This window comes from Pseudopipra pipra, chromosome 26 (assembly GCF_036250125.1).
Source record: "Pseudopipra pipra isolate bDixPip1 chromosome 26, bDixPip1.hap1, whole genome shotgun sequence".
NCBI classification, from domain to species: Eukaryota; Metazoa; Chordata; class Aves; order Passeriformes; family Pipridae; genus Pseudopipra; species Pseudopipra pipra.
The window spans coordinates 5,820,290-5,834,753 of record NC_087574.1 but is presented as its reverse complement, the minus strand read 5'-3'; the positions used below and the strand labels follow the sequence as shown (position 1 = coordinate 5,834,753).

The following is a 14,464-nucleotide window of genomic DNA, read 5'->3' as shown; positions in this document are numbered from 1 at the left end:
GGGATCATTGCGAGGTCAGCAGACTTGGACAGCCCCGGCTCCTCTCTCGGAGGAGAAGGGTGAGCAGCGGATCACAACACGACACGGACCCCGGGGCTGCCGGGTCACCTTTTTAAGGAAAACATCCAGCGTTTTGTTGGTTTTTTTTTTTTTTTGGTATTGGGGTTTTTTTCTTTCTTTCTTTTCCCCCATTTTTATTAATTTATTTTTTTTATTTTAATTTCCCAAGCCCCGTGTTGGCAGCGAGGGAGGGGGGAGGGCTGGAGAAGGGGCTGGACGTGGTTCATATTGCTCCGGTACAGACACCCACCAACAATGTGGTGATTATGCTTTGGAGAAGCCAAAGGGATCTCCATCTCCATCTCCATCTCCATTTCCACACCCCCCCTGGCCACACAAAAAAAAAAGAAGGTCGGGAGGCTGCGGGTCCTTCTCTGCCTTGGAAGGGATGGGCTGGAGGCAGGGACGAAGATTTGCGCTGCCCGGGCTCGTGTTTCATTCGATTCGGAGGAAACCCGCGATTATTCCCCTATTTATTTGCAATAGCGCCGTAACTGAGTCCGGCCCGCACCCCCCCCGAACAGGGAGAGCTTTCCAAGGGAACCGGCCCCTTCCCTCCAGCCCCGCTCCCCGAACCGCCCTGCCCTCCCCCACAGCTGAATTTCAGGCTGAGAAATCGCTCGTTCCTTCCCCCAGCCCCAACCTCGGCCTTCTTTTTTTTTTTTTGTATTACACGTCCGACCTGAAGGCAGCGAGCTGACGGGATTATTTAAAATCCTCTTGATAAAGGTCTCTCAATTAGGGAACCCGAGGAGGGACTTTTATGGGGTTTGGCTCCTCCTCTGGGGTCTCTTTCCAATCCTAGAATGGATTTAAGAGCGAAATTTTCTTTCAGAGCGTGGCTATTTCGGTGTCTGAGCTGATTTTTTTCCCCCATTCTTTCCTCTCCTAACGTTAAATAAATTATATTTGGAGGGAGGTTGATAACTTAACTCGAGAGGTGTCCACCCGGCGTAGTTTTCCCGTGTTCTGTTACCCTAAATAGCTTTGAAAAGAAACTATTTTGACAGCGAGCGTTGAAAGAACAGGACTAGCGCGAGGGTTTTTTTTTTTTCCCCTCCCTTTTGATTTATCTCTTTTTAACATGTGTATGTATGTCCACGGATATATACACACGTATATATACACACCCTTCAAGTCAAAACAAATTACAGCGCCGGGATTTTGTGCAAAGGACGTTTGTTTGGTGGCAAAGCGGGGTTGTTTATGCAGGGAGAACTCGGCGAAAGCGGGGCGGGAGCGCTGCTGGAGGGGTTTGGGGGATGGAGCAGGGGGGGAACGGGCGACCTCGGCCAGGGGGTTCTCGGGGCAGGCGCGGCGCTTGTAACGTCCCCGAGCAGCCAGCAGAGCTCGCTTCAGACCAAGTTCACTGCCAGCAGGGACGGGCCGAGCCGGGCCGGGCTGGGCACGGAGCGGGACCGCTCGCCCCGCAGCCCCCCAGACCCCCGGGGGAGGCTCCGAGTCCCCCCGGGTGGAAGCTCAGAATCCCCCCAGGTAGAAGCTCCGGTTCCCCCAGGGTGGAAGCTCCGAGTCCCCCCGGGTGGAAGCTCTGAGTCCCCTCGGGTGGAAGCTCCAAATCCCCCCGGGTGGAAGCTCCGAGTCCCCCCGGGTGGAAGCTCTGAGTCCCCTCGGGTGGAAGCTCCAAATCCCCCCGGGTGGAAGCTCTGAGTCTCCCCGAGTGGATGCTCCGAGTCCCCCCGGGTGGAAGCTCCAAATCCCGCCGGGTGGAAGCTCCAAATCCCCCCGGGTGGAAGCCCCGAATCCCCCCGGCTGGAAGCTCCGGGTCCCCCCGGGTGGAAGCTCCGTGTCCCCCCGGCGCGGCCTCGCCGAGCCCTCGGGTCCTGCCAAACCCCTCCAAACCCCGCCATTCCTCCTTATCCCCCCTCCAAAAATAACCCCCATAAAAATATCAGAGCGGGCTGATAAAATCCCGAATAAAAGAGAAACAACGCCATTCAACCGCGCTTCGAGGAAATGTGGTTTTTTTTTTTTCCTCTCGATCTTTAAAATATAAAAGCGATGGGGAGCAAAAGAAGGAAAAAAAAAATATGCGTGGGTCTAAGAGAGCAGTGGGTGATGCGGAGATAAACAGCGAACGTCTGCAAAACTCCCATTTTTGCTGTTCTCCCTCGGGGTAAAAAATCACCGAGAAACGTTCATTTTTTTTTTCCCCACCTCCCCCCTGTTCTTTTTAAATTAAAATAAGTAAAATAGGAGAGTCAGCGCCGCGTTGGTTTCTGGAGCCGTAGACGGTAACTGTGGTCTTGGGGGGCTTGTTAGTACAGCGTTATAGCTCGAGGGGTCAAAAAGTTGAGGGTCAAAAGTTTACGCCGTGCGTGACTCAGTCTTGTGTATAACCCTGATAGACCCATGGCAGTGTGAAAAAAAAAAAAAAGAGGGAGAGCAAAAGAAAGAGGGGAGGGGGGCGAGGCGGGAGGAAGAGTCTGGGCAGAGATGGGAGAAGATGAGGGCGAGGTGGGAGCGACTTTCGGCCGCGAGAGGAGAGGCAGGAATAAAAAAAATTAAAATAATAAAAAAATAATAATAATTAAAAAAGGGGCTTCAGGATTTCGGGTGGGACGCGGGTAGAAAATCAGGTAGATTGATTTGGGTCTCCCGCGAGGAAACGCCGAGCAACTTCTTAGTGTTTCTTTTTTTTTTTTAAGATAAGCCCTGAAACGCTGTTTGGAGTCGAATTAACAGAATATGAGGGGAAATGCATTTATTAAATCCAATTACGCCGAGGTCCCTCTAGGATATTAACGCGAGCAGTTAAAAAATAATTTTCATTCCGGCGTCGATTTTGTTTGGAGAGGGTTTAAATTATACCGAAAAAAAAAAAAAAAGAGGTCTGACACGGTTGGTGAAAATCTGTTCTAACATCTTTACTTGGAAACGCTTCCAAAGCCCCTGGAGAGGTGCCGGAGCCTCAGTTTTTAATAAGTCCGCCGTGTGAGTGCAAATCCAAACCCCCCAAAAATAAAAGGATTACACGAAATAACTCCCGCGATTTATTTTCCCTTCTACCTTAACGGTGGGAAATCTGGAATAGTGATATATTGGCGAAATCAGTGGGCTGATGGCTTTAAAAATTTCAATATATGTATTTAAAGGCCTCTTTAAGTGCCCGTTTCGCTCGGCCCGGTTGAAGTGGCCGATTTTTATTTTGCAGCACGGTTTCCGTCGGAATTCGAATGAAATATTTTCTATTTCTTGCTTGAAATGCGACTCCACTCTGGTCACTGCAGCAGTTTAATGAACTGATATAATAAATATTTCCCTTGGCCTTTCGAAGTTATTTCTGCGCCGCCAGACTTCGAACCCTCCAAACTCTAAATATTATTTGCACTGGGACCGGGGAAGATCTTTTCAATCGCTCCTTAAGCAAACAGTGGGAGCGGGGCAAACTCTCCCGGAAAAAGGAGGGCAAAAAACCCCCCCCAAAAACCCTGCAAATCTGCCTCCCTCCCCCGGCTTTTAAATATTTTCAGCGGCTAAATACTTATAACAAGGGTCATTTTTCTTGGAGGAGAAAGGGAGCGAATACTAGAGCCCTGGGAAAGGCATCCTGGAAAATCCATTTGCTCTCCCGATGCGGATATATTCGTGGAGTAGGTGAAATTCAAGAGAACGTAAAGCGTTTTGTTTCGCCTGATAAGGTTCGGGTTTAATTAATTGCCATGAATTTGCTTGGTATTTATAAAATATCACTATATAAGGGCTACCGTTTAGCTGGAACTCGGGTGATCCATCTCCTCGCCCTTGTAATTACTACACTTATCTCTCTAGAACAGTCATTTCTACTCCAGGTTTATGGAACAGGTAATGGATAATAAAGGCCATTTGTTTGCGGGGGATTAAAACAAGCAGGTATAATTTCACGGCAATAAAAAAAAAAAAAAAAAAAAGAAAGAAAGAATAAAAATAAAAAAATCCAACACCCACCTCCCAACTTTCCCCCGTAATTTTCCCTCCTCCATCGCGGCGTTTAACTTTCAATTTAGGGGCGCGTTCATTTGAAGTGGGCTCGTTCGGAGAGAGGGGAGGAAGGAGGGAGGGAGGGAGGGAGGGAAGGGAGGGGAGAGGGAGGAAATTAAAGGTATCATTTTCAAGGGTATTCCTGATTTATCTCCCCGGCTCGGCCCGGGGGTCTCGGAGTCCGGGGCAGGCGCTGCAGACGCGTTTCAGGCTGCGCTTCTTTCTGTTATTCCTTTTTTTTTTTCCCAACCGAACAATCTATTGAATACACTTTTTAACCCCGATTTCCTCCCCAAATAACCTCTTCACGGCGGTGCTGGAGCTGGCGGGGTGAACGCGGAATTCCCGCGGGGATGTTCCACTCCCTGGGCACCCCGACCCTGCCGGGGCTCGAGCTCCGAGGAGAATATTCCATTTTTGATCGTTATTATAAATTAAAAGGACACACGAGGCTGGCCGGGAAACCACGTAAGACTTAAATCTTGGTTTCCCTGTTGCAAAACAGGTGTGGTCTGATTTCCACCTTCCCTCCCCGCATTTATTACATCCCAAAACGCCGGCGAGGCGCCGGTTGCTCTTTTATTAAAAGTTCTGCCCTAAGGAAACACCTCAGACCTCCCGCGCTCCCCGTTCGCTTGGCGGGGGGGAAATCCCAGTTTAATTCCCCCAAACCCGAAAGGTTTCGTGCTCCCGAAAGGGAAAGGGGGGGAAGGAAAAAAAAAAAAACTAAATTAAAAAATAAATCTCCATCCTCGTTGCTGCCAGATTGGAGAGGGAGAGCTCCGGGGGGGAGAGGGGGGAATACAACCGGGGGGTGAGAGGGGGGGGAAAAAAGAGAAAAGAGCCCTAAAAGTTGCGGAGCGGCGCGGAGGGAGCGCGGCGCGGGGTGAACCGCGGGTCAGAGCGGCTCTCGGCGGCCGCCGCGCTGCGGACACGCCTCGCTGTTTAACAAAGACTGACAAACTATGAGATTAATACCAAAACTTGCGGGTTTCCCACCCCAAAATGCTCAGAGGGCCTCCTGGCGCTGCCAGCAGCAGTTCCGCTCGCCTCGGAGGACAATAGTCGGGTTCTGGTGGGGCGGCGAGGGGAGGGGGCACCGGCGGAGCCACCAAAACAGAGAAACGACACCAAAAATAGGAGAAGAAGGAGAGAGGGAAATTAGTGTTCTTATGGAGAATTAATGCCACTGAAAAGGCAACACGGAGAGAGAGGGAGCGGGACAAGCCGGGCTGGAGCGGGGAGGGGGCGGCGGGGGGGGTTGGGGGCTTCCTGTAGGATTCCGCCTGCAAAACCTTCCCAAGTTTTGAGGGAGCGCCCTGACCCCCCTCGGGGGTCGCTCCGAGGAGAGGAGCCGCGCTTTGCCAAGGTAGGTACCCCCGGGGGTCACACCTGGGCCGGGGGGGAGGGCACCCCCCGCTCGGTGCCCCTCCTTTTGGGGGGACCTCAGAGCAGGAGCGGGGGGTTCCCCCCCTGCCCCGGCAGGTGCCTCGGCCCGGATTTTGGGCAGGGCTGGGGGGGCTCCGCAAGGCAGAACAGGCCGGGGGGTCCAGGGGAACCCCCCCCCGCCACCCCCTCCCGGCCGAGGCCGCTTTGAACTGGAGAAACCCCGGGGGGGGGGGAAACTCTCCGGGAGAGAAACTTGCGCGGGTTCCCGGCGAGAAAGGTGCGCGGGGCGGGGAGGGGGGGTGAGGAGAGGGGCTGCCTTTAATTCGGGATCTGAGGCGGCCGAGGGGGAGATTTCTTGGAGGTGCGCGGGGGGGAAAGGATTGTGGTAGACGCTAGGGGTGCTGGTTCGCAAACGCCGGCCCCGTGTCAGCGGGAAGGGAAATTAAAACCCTTTTTTTTTTTTTAAAGGGATGTGGGAGGGGGGTAAAAACGCAGAATAGGCCTCGTTATTTCTAGTCAGGCTCGTCTCCTCGGGTAGGAGATAGTTACGGTGCCGGCTGCGAGAAAATACAATAAAATAAATCAGCGAGGAATAAAATCCAAGAGGAGGAAAAAAAAATAAATAAAAGGAGCTCTAATGGGATTGGTTCTGTAGCGTTATTTTATGGCATCCCTCTCCACCTTGTACAAGCAGATCAGATTTGGCTCCTCACTTTTATGGCGGGTTTTAGAGGGGAAGGTAAATTTGAGGGTTGCTGTCCCCGGCACGGCGGAGGAGCAGCTTTGGGAGGTGGGAAACTCCTCTCCGAGCGAAAAGAGCCTTCGCTTCGCTGCTCTGGCTGCAAATTCGGGGGTTATTTACGCGCATAAAATGATTTTGGGGTTGTCCGCGTTGCGTTTGGTCGTGTTTCTTAAAGCGCTGCTTAGGTTTTCCTGTTTCTGTGGGAATTACACGTTTTAGCAGCAAATCCGAGTATTCACCTTAAAGTACCTGAAAAATTTGGCGTCATCGCGAGCGGGGAGAGCGGCGGGGGTTTCACTCTTGGCCATAAATGTCTTTTGTTGGGGAAAATGGAGGAGTTCGTGGGATCTATGGAAGATATTCACAGGAATTTTGGAGCAGGGGAAAGGCAGGTTTTCTCTGATATAATCTCTCCGCTGCGGCGTTTAAATGCAGTTAATTCGGGAGATGCTTTGACCAAAAAAATGTTCTGCCTTTTGAAATACAAAGGGAAGGAAAAAAAAAATAAAGGAAGAGAAAAGGGGGGTGTTGTACTTTTAATCTCTTGGGCAACTGTAATTTTAAACGAAATCTCAACATGATGCTACCCTCATTAGTTCCGAATGAAGGTTCATTACCTAGACAGTATGAATATTTTATTGCTTTATATCCCTTTTTCGGAAATGAAACGCCTTTGATCTTTTTCTCGGGTTGTAAAAAGAATTGCCTGTCATTAAAAAAAAAAAACCTGTCGTCCCATCTGCCTTTACATTCTGTATTTCTTTTCATCTGTTTATTTCTTTTTTTTTTCTTCCCCCCCTCTTTTTTTTTTTTTTTTAAATACGATTTATCTGCACTCGCACCCAGAGACCCAAACCTTGGTTGACCTCTAAGAACGAAAAATGGATTAAATCTTGGCGTTGCGCATCAGAAAATAATCGCGAGGGTTTCAGGGTGAGGTGGGGACAGAGCTGGGACATTTTACTTTTAAAAGGCCGTCATTTGGATTCGAGTCTCGTTGTGCGTCTACACTCAAATATTCAGTCCAGAAGCTGATTTTTTTAGATCAGAGATAAATTAACGTGCAAGATACGGAGGAGAGGGTGGAAAACTCCCAGTTTTTCTCTCCTGGTATCGGCTATTCGTGTGCTGAGTGGGTGCTTTAATTAATCGCCTTTCCTCTCAAGAGGGAATATTTTAACCGGCTTCACCTATAGATTAATTCTCGATCTCTCGAGCCACAAAACTTTCCCCCCTCCCCGCCCCAGAAGAGAATTATGGCGGTAGGAGAAGATCTCTGACCGAGGAGGACGCATCTGTCTTCTATATGTACCCTGTAGATCCGAATTTGTGTAAAGGAAGTTGGGTCACAAATTCGTATCTAGGGGAATATGTAGTTGACACAAACACTACAGGTCACAAACCCAGAAGGAATTATCCCTCCCCCCCCAAAAAAAAAAGCCACCCACATCCCCAGAACCCGAAATACGGGGGGTGAAAACGAGGTCTCAGCCAGAAAACCGATTTATAGCTAAAAAGAAATACTTTGGATTTGACCTTAGCTCAACTCCGGCGCTCCCGCGATAAACTTTATCATCGCTTGGAGATAAAATCTGAGCCGCGGAGGGGATGGGGGAAGGGGAGGGGAGGATGAGCGCGGGCGTTATTGCTGCGATTTGAGAGCCGGGATCCCACCAGCGCTTTAATTTGTGTCATCTCAGCACCGACACCGAGAAACAAATATATATATATATATATATATTATGGCTTTCTTCGCCGCCGCTTGTGAGAAGCCCATCGCTCGTTTCGGGTCTAAAGGCGAATTTGAGGAATTAGGGGTGGCTTTTGAAAGGCTGCTGGTTCGCTCTGGCTTTTAAAGCGTCTTTATTACGAGAAGGGCGAGGCGAAGATGCATTAGGACTTGGGCTAATTCGCTTTTGTAATTGTTCATCAAGTCCCTGATTTCTCGCTCGGAGGACGGGCTCCTTTTTTCCAGCGGTGCGTGGGAAAACAGTCAATCTCGGCGCCCGGCTAAATGTGATTTAGGAGCCCGGGTACCCCGAATTAGCTGATGAATTTCTTATCGATCCCAAAGCAGCCCTATTCATCTCTGCCAGGCTCGGGGCGCAATGGCCCTTCCCGTATCACCTTAGCGGGGAATGAGATGCAGTCCCCGCCCGGGGGGGCTCCATGGATCATGTGCGGGGGCAGCGCTCGGGAGCGGCCCCAACCCCCCCGAAAAATCATTTTTACCTTATATTCTAATTTTTTTTTTTTTTTTCTGGCGGGGGGGGGAGGGAAGGGAAAAGGATTTTTATTTTCCCACCCTCCCCTTCCCTTCGGGTCCCCGAGCCAGGACACACCCCCGAGGGGTGTGGGCCCGAGGGGGGGTGTCGGGGCTCGCCCACGGGGCGCTGCCGGAGCCCGGGGCCGGCGGGGCCGGGGGAGGCCGGAGGGGAGCGGGAGCCCCCGGGCCGCCTCCCCGGGGATGTTGGGGGGCCCCGGGAGAGCCCGGGCTGGGCAGGTTTCCTTATCCGGGGCTCGCCGTGCCCCTCGCCATTGGCCCGCGCTGTCACATGGACTCAACTTTGTTCACTTGACAGTAAGTAGGAGGGTTCCACGAAACAGGAAAACGAGGAAAGGGGGGGGACAGGAATAAATTTTAGGAGAGAGAGAGATATATATTTTTTTTTCGTGTGTGCAATTCTAAGAAATTAATGGCCATGAGCTCGTTTTTGATCAACTCCAACTATGTGGACCCCAAGTTCCCACCCTGTGAAGAGTATTCCCACAGCGATTACCTTCCCAATCACTCGCCGGAATATTACAGCAGCCAGAGGCGAGAGAGCACTTTCCACCATGAAGCGATGTACCAGCCGCGGTCAGCCTGCAAGGAGCAGCTCTACTCGTCCTGTCAGAGCTCCGGCCCCCCAGCAGCGGTGTTATCCCCCCGGGGTCATGTCCATCCTCCGGCCGGATTGCGGAGCCACCTCTCGGAGCCAAACCAGCCCTGCGAGCCGCTCACCCCCAGCCCGCCACCCTCCTGCAGCCAAAACTCTCTGAACCAAAGCCCTTCCAATTCCTCTGGCAAAGAGCCGGTAGTTTACCCCTGGATGAAAAAAGTCCATGTAAGCACGGGTAAGTGAACTAAAGTGGCTTTGCTTTATAGTAAGTAGCACCTCAAAGTCTTGTAGAAATCTTATTGCACCAGTTGTAAAATAACCATTCGCGGAGATTTACGAGCGCCTGTTTGCAGAGCGGTATAATTACATCCTCCATAAATTTTTATTGCTCTGCTTGGCCATGTGCCTTTGAAGTCTCTGTTACCATCCTCCTCCAATTTCTTGCAGGCTACTTTTTTTTATGGCTGTTGAATCTTCATAAGTTAAGTTTTATGTTTTTGTAATTTGTATTTAAGTGGCGGGTTGAGTAAACTTTTACTATTTTCCTTTCCCCTCCCCTCCCTCCTTTTTTTTTTTTTTTTTTTTTGGGTGATATTTAATAAACAGGAGTGTCTGCGTTCGCCTGTTTGCACGCGTGTAGGGGCAACTTTAAAAGATTTGGGGATAACCGAGTGGTGCTCTGGTAGGGCTGTGTGTATATACGAGTAAATACACACGTAGAGGGCTCGGAAAATGTGTCTGGGGGACCTTATAAAAACGTTTAGACAGGAATACACGTCAAGCAACGAGGATGGAGGTGGAGATTTGCAGATAGGTTGTGGGTATATTTTTAGAAGGTTTGCCGTGTATTTTTTTTATCCCCCCCCCGAAAGAATGTGTGATGCTTTTTTTTTTTTTCTTTTTTTCTTTTTTTTTTTTGAGGGGGGAAAGGACCCGTTAAAGGAACAGCTCGGTAATTCTTCTGCTCTTTTTTTTTTTTTTTTTCCCTCCTTTTTTTTTTTTTTTCCCTTTTTCTGTCGTTTTTTTTTTTTTTTTCCTCCTTTGTGTTTGTTCAGTAAACCCCAACTACTCAGGAGGGGAACCGAAACGCTCCCGCACAGCCTACACCAGGCAGCAAGTCCTGGAGCTGGAGAAGGAATTTCACTATAACCGTTATCTCACCCGGAGGCGCAGGGTCGAGATCGCCCACTCCCTGTGCCTCTCCGAGCGCCAGATCAAAATCTGGTTCCAGAACAGGCGGATGAAATGGAAAAAAGACCACAAGTTACCAAACACCAAGATCAGGTCCAACCCTTCCAGCTCCTCCTCCGCCAGCCTGCAGATCCCACCAGGAGGGTCTCAGAGCCGATCCCATGGACCAGCCAGCAGCCTATAACTATCCCCGGGATGCCTGGAGTGCGTGTTTGTGGTGTGAGGCCGTGTGCGTGTAGGGAACACGAGAATATTCCTTTTTGTTCGTTTTTGAACGCTCCGAAAAGCGAAGGAAGGAGGGTGCTCTTTATTTATAGGGGGAACAGAGGGAGACTCAGCTGCAACAAAGCAGAGCCGCGCTGCTGTGCCTCTCTTCCATTAGAAGGAGGCTGTAGATAGTAGTTTTCAGATTTGGCTAAGATGGATCCTTGTTTCATCTTTAATCACGCCAAGCTCTGCCCCATTTGTCATGTTTACTCTCCCGTACAAAGGATGGACCTTATGTCTGCTATTACCTCGACAACCAGCGCTCACTTTAATAAATGAGGCTCAGTTTCTTCAAGACGAACTGGATTTTCTACACCCCCTCTTCCCCCTCCCCGACCCCCCCCATCCCTTTCTTTTCTCGCCTCCGAGCCACAAACGGGAAGTTTCTCTGGCCCGGCCACCCCAAAACACCGGGCGGTTCTACCACAGCAGCGGAGAGACAAAAAAAAAAACCCACCCCAAAGCAACGAACCCACCCCAAAGCAACAAATCCAACCCAAAGCGACAAACCCGACCCCAAATCCCCTCCGGGCGCGGGGAGCGCGGAGCTCTCGGACGTGGGAATGGAGCGGGACAAAAAAAAAAAGAGCGAAACTGGGTCAAGTAGGTGGCGGACAAAGAAAGGAAGAGGATGGAGAGCGATGTAAACCCCGCTCCTTTGGGGTTTTTTCCTTTGTTGGTTGTTTTTTGGGGTTTTTTTTGAGTCCGGCGGGTTTATTGTGAGTCCGGGAAGGGGAGGTGGGAGGGGGGGGAGCGGGGGGGGTCAGGTTAGAAAGTGGGGGATGAACTGTGGCACCTGGAGTCACCCCCGGGCGAGGGGCAGAGCAGGGGGAAAAGCTCCTCTCCCGCTGCCTCGCCCCGGTTTGGACCGAAAATGTGAATTATGGGGGCGGAGGGGCGAGGGTTTGCCCCTCCCGGGGTGAGCGGGGGCTCGGCTCGACCCCCCCCGGCCGCCTCCATCCCTCCCTTTGTCCTTCGGGCTGTCCGGGATTACCTGTAAATAGCAGAGAAAAGGAACAACACCACCACCACCAACAACAAAAAGCGCGATTGAAAATAAATTTTCTCATTGTTGAATCTGCCCCCGTGTGGTTTTTGGGTTGGTTTTTTTTGGTCTGGAGAGGGGGGAGGGGATGCGGGGGTTTTTTTTGTCTTTTTGTTCCGCTGAGGGGGAAAAAAAAATAAAAATACATATTTTAAGGCGATTAATTAAACAGCACGTTTCTTTTTTTTCCAGGGGTTTCTGTTGTCAGTGGCACAGCCTCGAGTCCCTAATGAAAACAAAAGATGTTTGACTAGGGTATATCAGCTTTAAGTACTGCTAAGCCGCACATATTATGATTTATTTGTTCAAAGCGTGTATTAATATGCTCTTCCCAAACCGGGCTCGGACCAAAAAAAAAACCGAGGCGTCATTAGCGCTTGGCTCTGCTGGGAGGGACGGAGGGAGCGCTGCTTTTCTCCAGAGAGCTTTTCTGCAGCTCAAAAATAAAAATAATAATAAAAAAACCCACCTCCTTCTCCAAGGTAGTTAATGCATTAATGAGTCTAATTTTTGCCCAGATGTTTCTGGGTGTTTGCAGGTTTTCGGTGTGTTTTTCTATCACAAAGGAGCTGGCTCCTGCGATAGCTCATGGCCTGACAAGCAAATAGATAATCAAGAAGACAAATGGCTTCTTTTGTGAGCCGCAGCTCTTGTATTAATTTTCATTTTCTTTCTCATAGAAAAGTATCGAAAATGCTGTTCGGGACGGAATAACGTTCCAGTGCTAAGTTATATATATATATATATATATAAAGAAAAGGCCGTTGTGCTCAGGGGGGTGGGAGCCTCGGCACCGGCTGAAGAAAAGAATCATTTTCTTCTATTTGCCTCTTATTAAAAAAAAAAAAAGAAAATAATAATAATATAAAAAGAGCTTTGCTTATTTGTTCGATGTCGGAGGAATTCTCCGAGACCCCCCATCAGGACCGAAATATTCCCCTGAATTATTCGGAAACCAAGGCAGGGCTTGGAATATTTAAGCTACGAGTGCGTTCGTGTGTTTGTGTCCCTCTGGCTGCGGCCGAGTCACCGCGCGGCCACCTCGCAAATAAAGTGTCCCCAAAAGTCCCCTCCGAACAAAGGGCCGCCGGATTTTCCTTCGTGGTGACATTTTAGCGCTTAAAAAATAATATTAATGCGATCGCGTGGCGCGCGTGACACCCGCTGATATAAAAGAAAATGGATTTACGGCCGGATTTTTGTGAACTCTCGCGTTTTTAGAGGCAGCGACTGCAAACCTTTAAAGTTTCTTTTTTTATTATTCATTTTGGGTTTTTTTTCCTTTTTCCGGGGAGGGCGGCGAGGGCTGTATTTTATTGCGGTGCCTGAAGGTTGGGGCGTTTTGTTGTTGTTGTTGCATTTTATTTCGCTGTTTCTCTCTTTGATCTGCTGAGGGGTTGTAAAGGGGGTGTTATTTTCGGGATGGGCCTTCTAAGAATGGCAAAAAATGGTTGTTTAAAAAAAAAAAAAAAAGGCATATGCTTCCAGGAATGCGGGGTCTATAGAAGCAAATCAAAGCTGGAAAGTATGAATAGAATAGAAGGGGGAGAAAAGAAGATTTCTATAGGACCTAAAAGTTCACAGCCATTATAAGCAGACAGAAGCCAAGAAAAATGCGAGAATTATACAGAAAATCATTAATCACTTCTTTTCTTTAAATACTTATCCTTTTCCCATTGTTATTCAACAGCAAATCTCCGCAGACCGTCTGTTGGGAAAAAAGCACCCGGAGCCCTCCAAGAATCGTCAGGGGGAAATAATAATATTGATAATAAAATCTGGATCGTAAAGGTGAAAGCTTTATTTTTGGGGGAGAAAAAAACCCAAAAATCAAACGGGCCCCCCCCACCCCGAGCCAAACCCTCCCCCCAGACCTCTCACTTTTTGGAAGAAAAGCACCCAAACCATGAGGGCCGTCTCTGGGGCGTTGGAAAAAGGATGTGGGAGCGAACCAGGTAACGGAGCTGCTCTCTTGGCATGCATTTCGGATCGGTTTATTGCCTCCTTTCACCAGAAATCTGGGGCGAAAGAGAAAGGGGGGAAAAGAAAAAAAAGGAGCTAAAAAAGAAAAAAAAAAAAAGGGGGGAGGGGGGCGCAGAAAAGGAAAAAAAAAGGGAATTCTCGTGCGGGGTTTTCCTTCTGTCTCCTGGTTTTATTTTGAGCGATGCGAGCGAGGGGGAGCGGGCAGGGGAAGTTTGCAGGCGGGTTACTTGTGCTGATAGTTTTTGGGTTGTTTTCCCCTCCTGGATTTGGGGTTTGGGAGCGTTTGGGGCTCGGCCCCGCTGGGTTTTGCTGCGGGCCCCCCGGCCGGGCTGGGGCGGGTGGTTTTGGGGGGTTTTCTCTCTCCTTTGTTCATTGTTTTAAGTCTTTTTTTTTCCTTTTTTTTTTTTTTTTCCCTGAGGAAAATCTCGCCCGGGGTGTTTGGGGCAGAGCGTCCCCGAGGGGTGCGGGTGTCCCGGGTTAAGGGCGTCCCAGAGGCCGCGGATATCCCGGGTTAAGGCCGTGCCTTTGTCCCGGGATATCCTGGGAGCGCTGCTGCTGCTGCCGGGGTTTGGCCGCCCCGAATCCGGGGACACGATGGGAAGGGGTGAAAATTGGGGAGACAAAACCCAGCGCTGGCAAGCCCCGGCTCGGGGGAGAGAGTTCACGCAGAGGACACGTTTTCTAGGCGATTAGCTGGGTATTATAGCCGGGGAGTGACCTCCAAACCCCTTGACCTCTCCGAGGCTGGACATTGTGCTGGGCGACAGCTCAGCCCCCAGTTCAGCAAAACTTTGCGTGTGCGGGGTCCCGGCCCCAAAAAACCCAGGGTTTGAGCCGTGGAATCGGGAACCAGGCCCGGGAGAAAAAACGTGGGGGCCTTAAGGGCTTAGAAATGGGTTTATTTCTACTTTCTCGTGCCCCACAAAC

The 14,464-nt window shown here is 50.1% G+C and overlaps 1 protein-coding gene and 1 long non-coding RNA gene across 4 annotated transcripts in view; one reads left to right on the top strand and one right to left on the bottom strand.

Moving 5' to 3' along the window:
* Positions 1-9,066, bottom strand: part of LOC135403106 (uncharacterized) — a 29,604-nt gene extending 20,538 nt beyond the window's left edge. The window contains exon 1 of the long non-coding RNA XR_010425309.1: positions 8,950-9,066. This is a non-coding gene — a long non-coding RNA (uncharacterized LOC135403106). The remainder of the gene's footprint in view (positions 1-8,949) is intronic.
* The window catches only part of HOXB4 (homeobox B4), a 31,466-nt gene extending 20,394 nt beyond the window's left edge, over positions 1-11,072 (top strand). For 2 of the 3 annotated variants that reach the window (XM_064636776.1, XM_064636777.1), the window contains exons 2-3: positions 8,860-9,286; positions 10,107-11,072. In XM_064636776.1, coding sequence (XP_064492846.1) covers positions 8,866-9,286; positions 10,107-10,426 — 741 coding nt within the window. In that variant the 5' untranslated portion in view covers positions 8,860-8,865 and the 3' untranslated portion in view covers positions 10,427-11,072. Of the gene's footprint in view, positions 1-8,603; positions 8,751-8,859; positions 9,287-10,106 lie in introns of those variants that run through there. The other variant, XM_064636775.1, reaches the window with a different exon arrangement.
* The last annotated feature ends 3,392 nt before the right edge of the window (positions 11,073-14,464 follow it).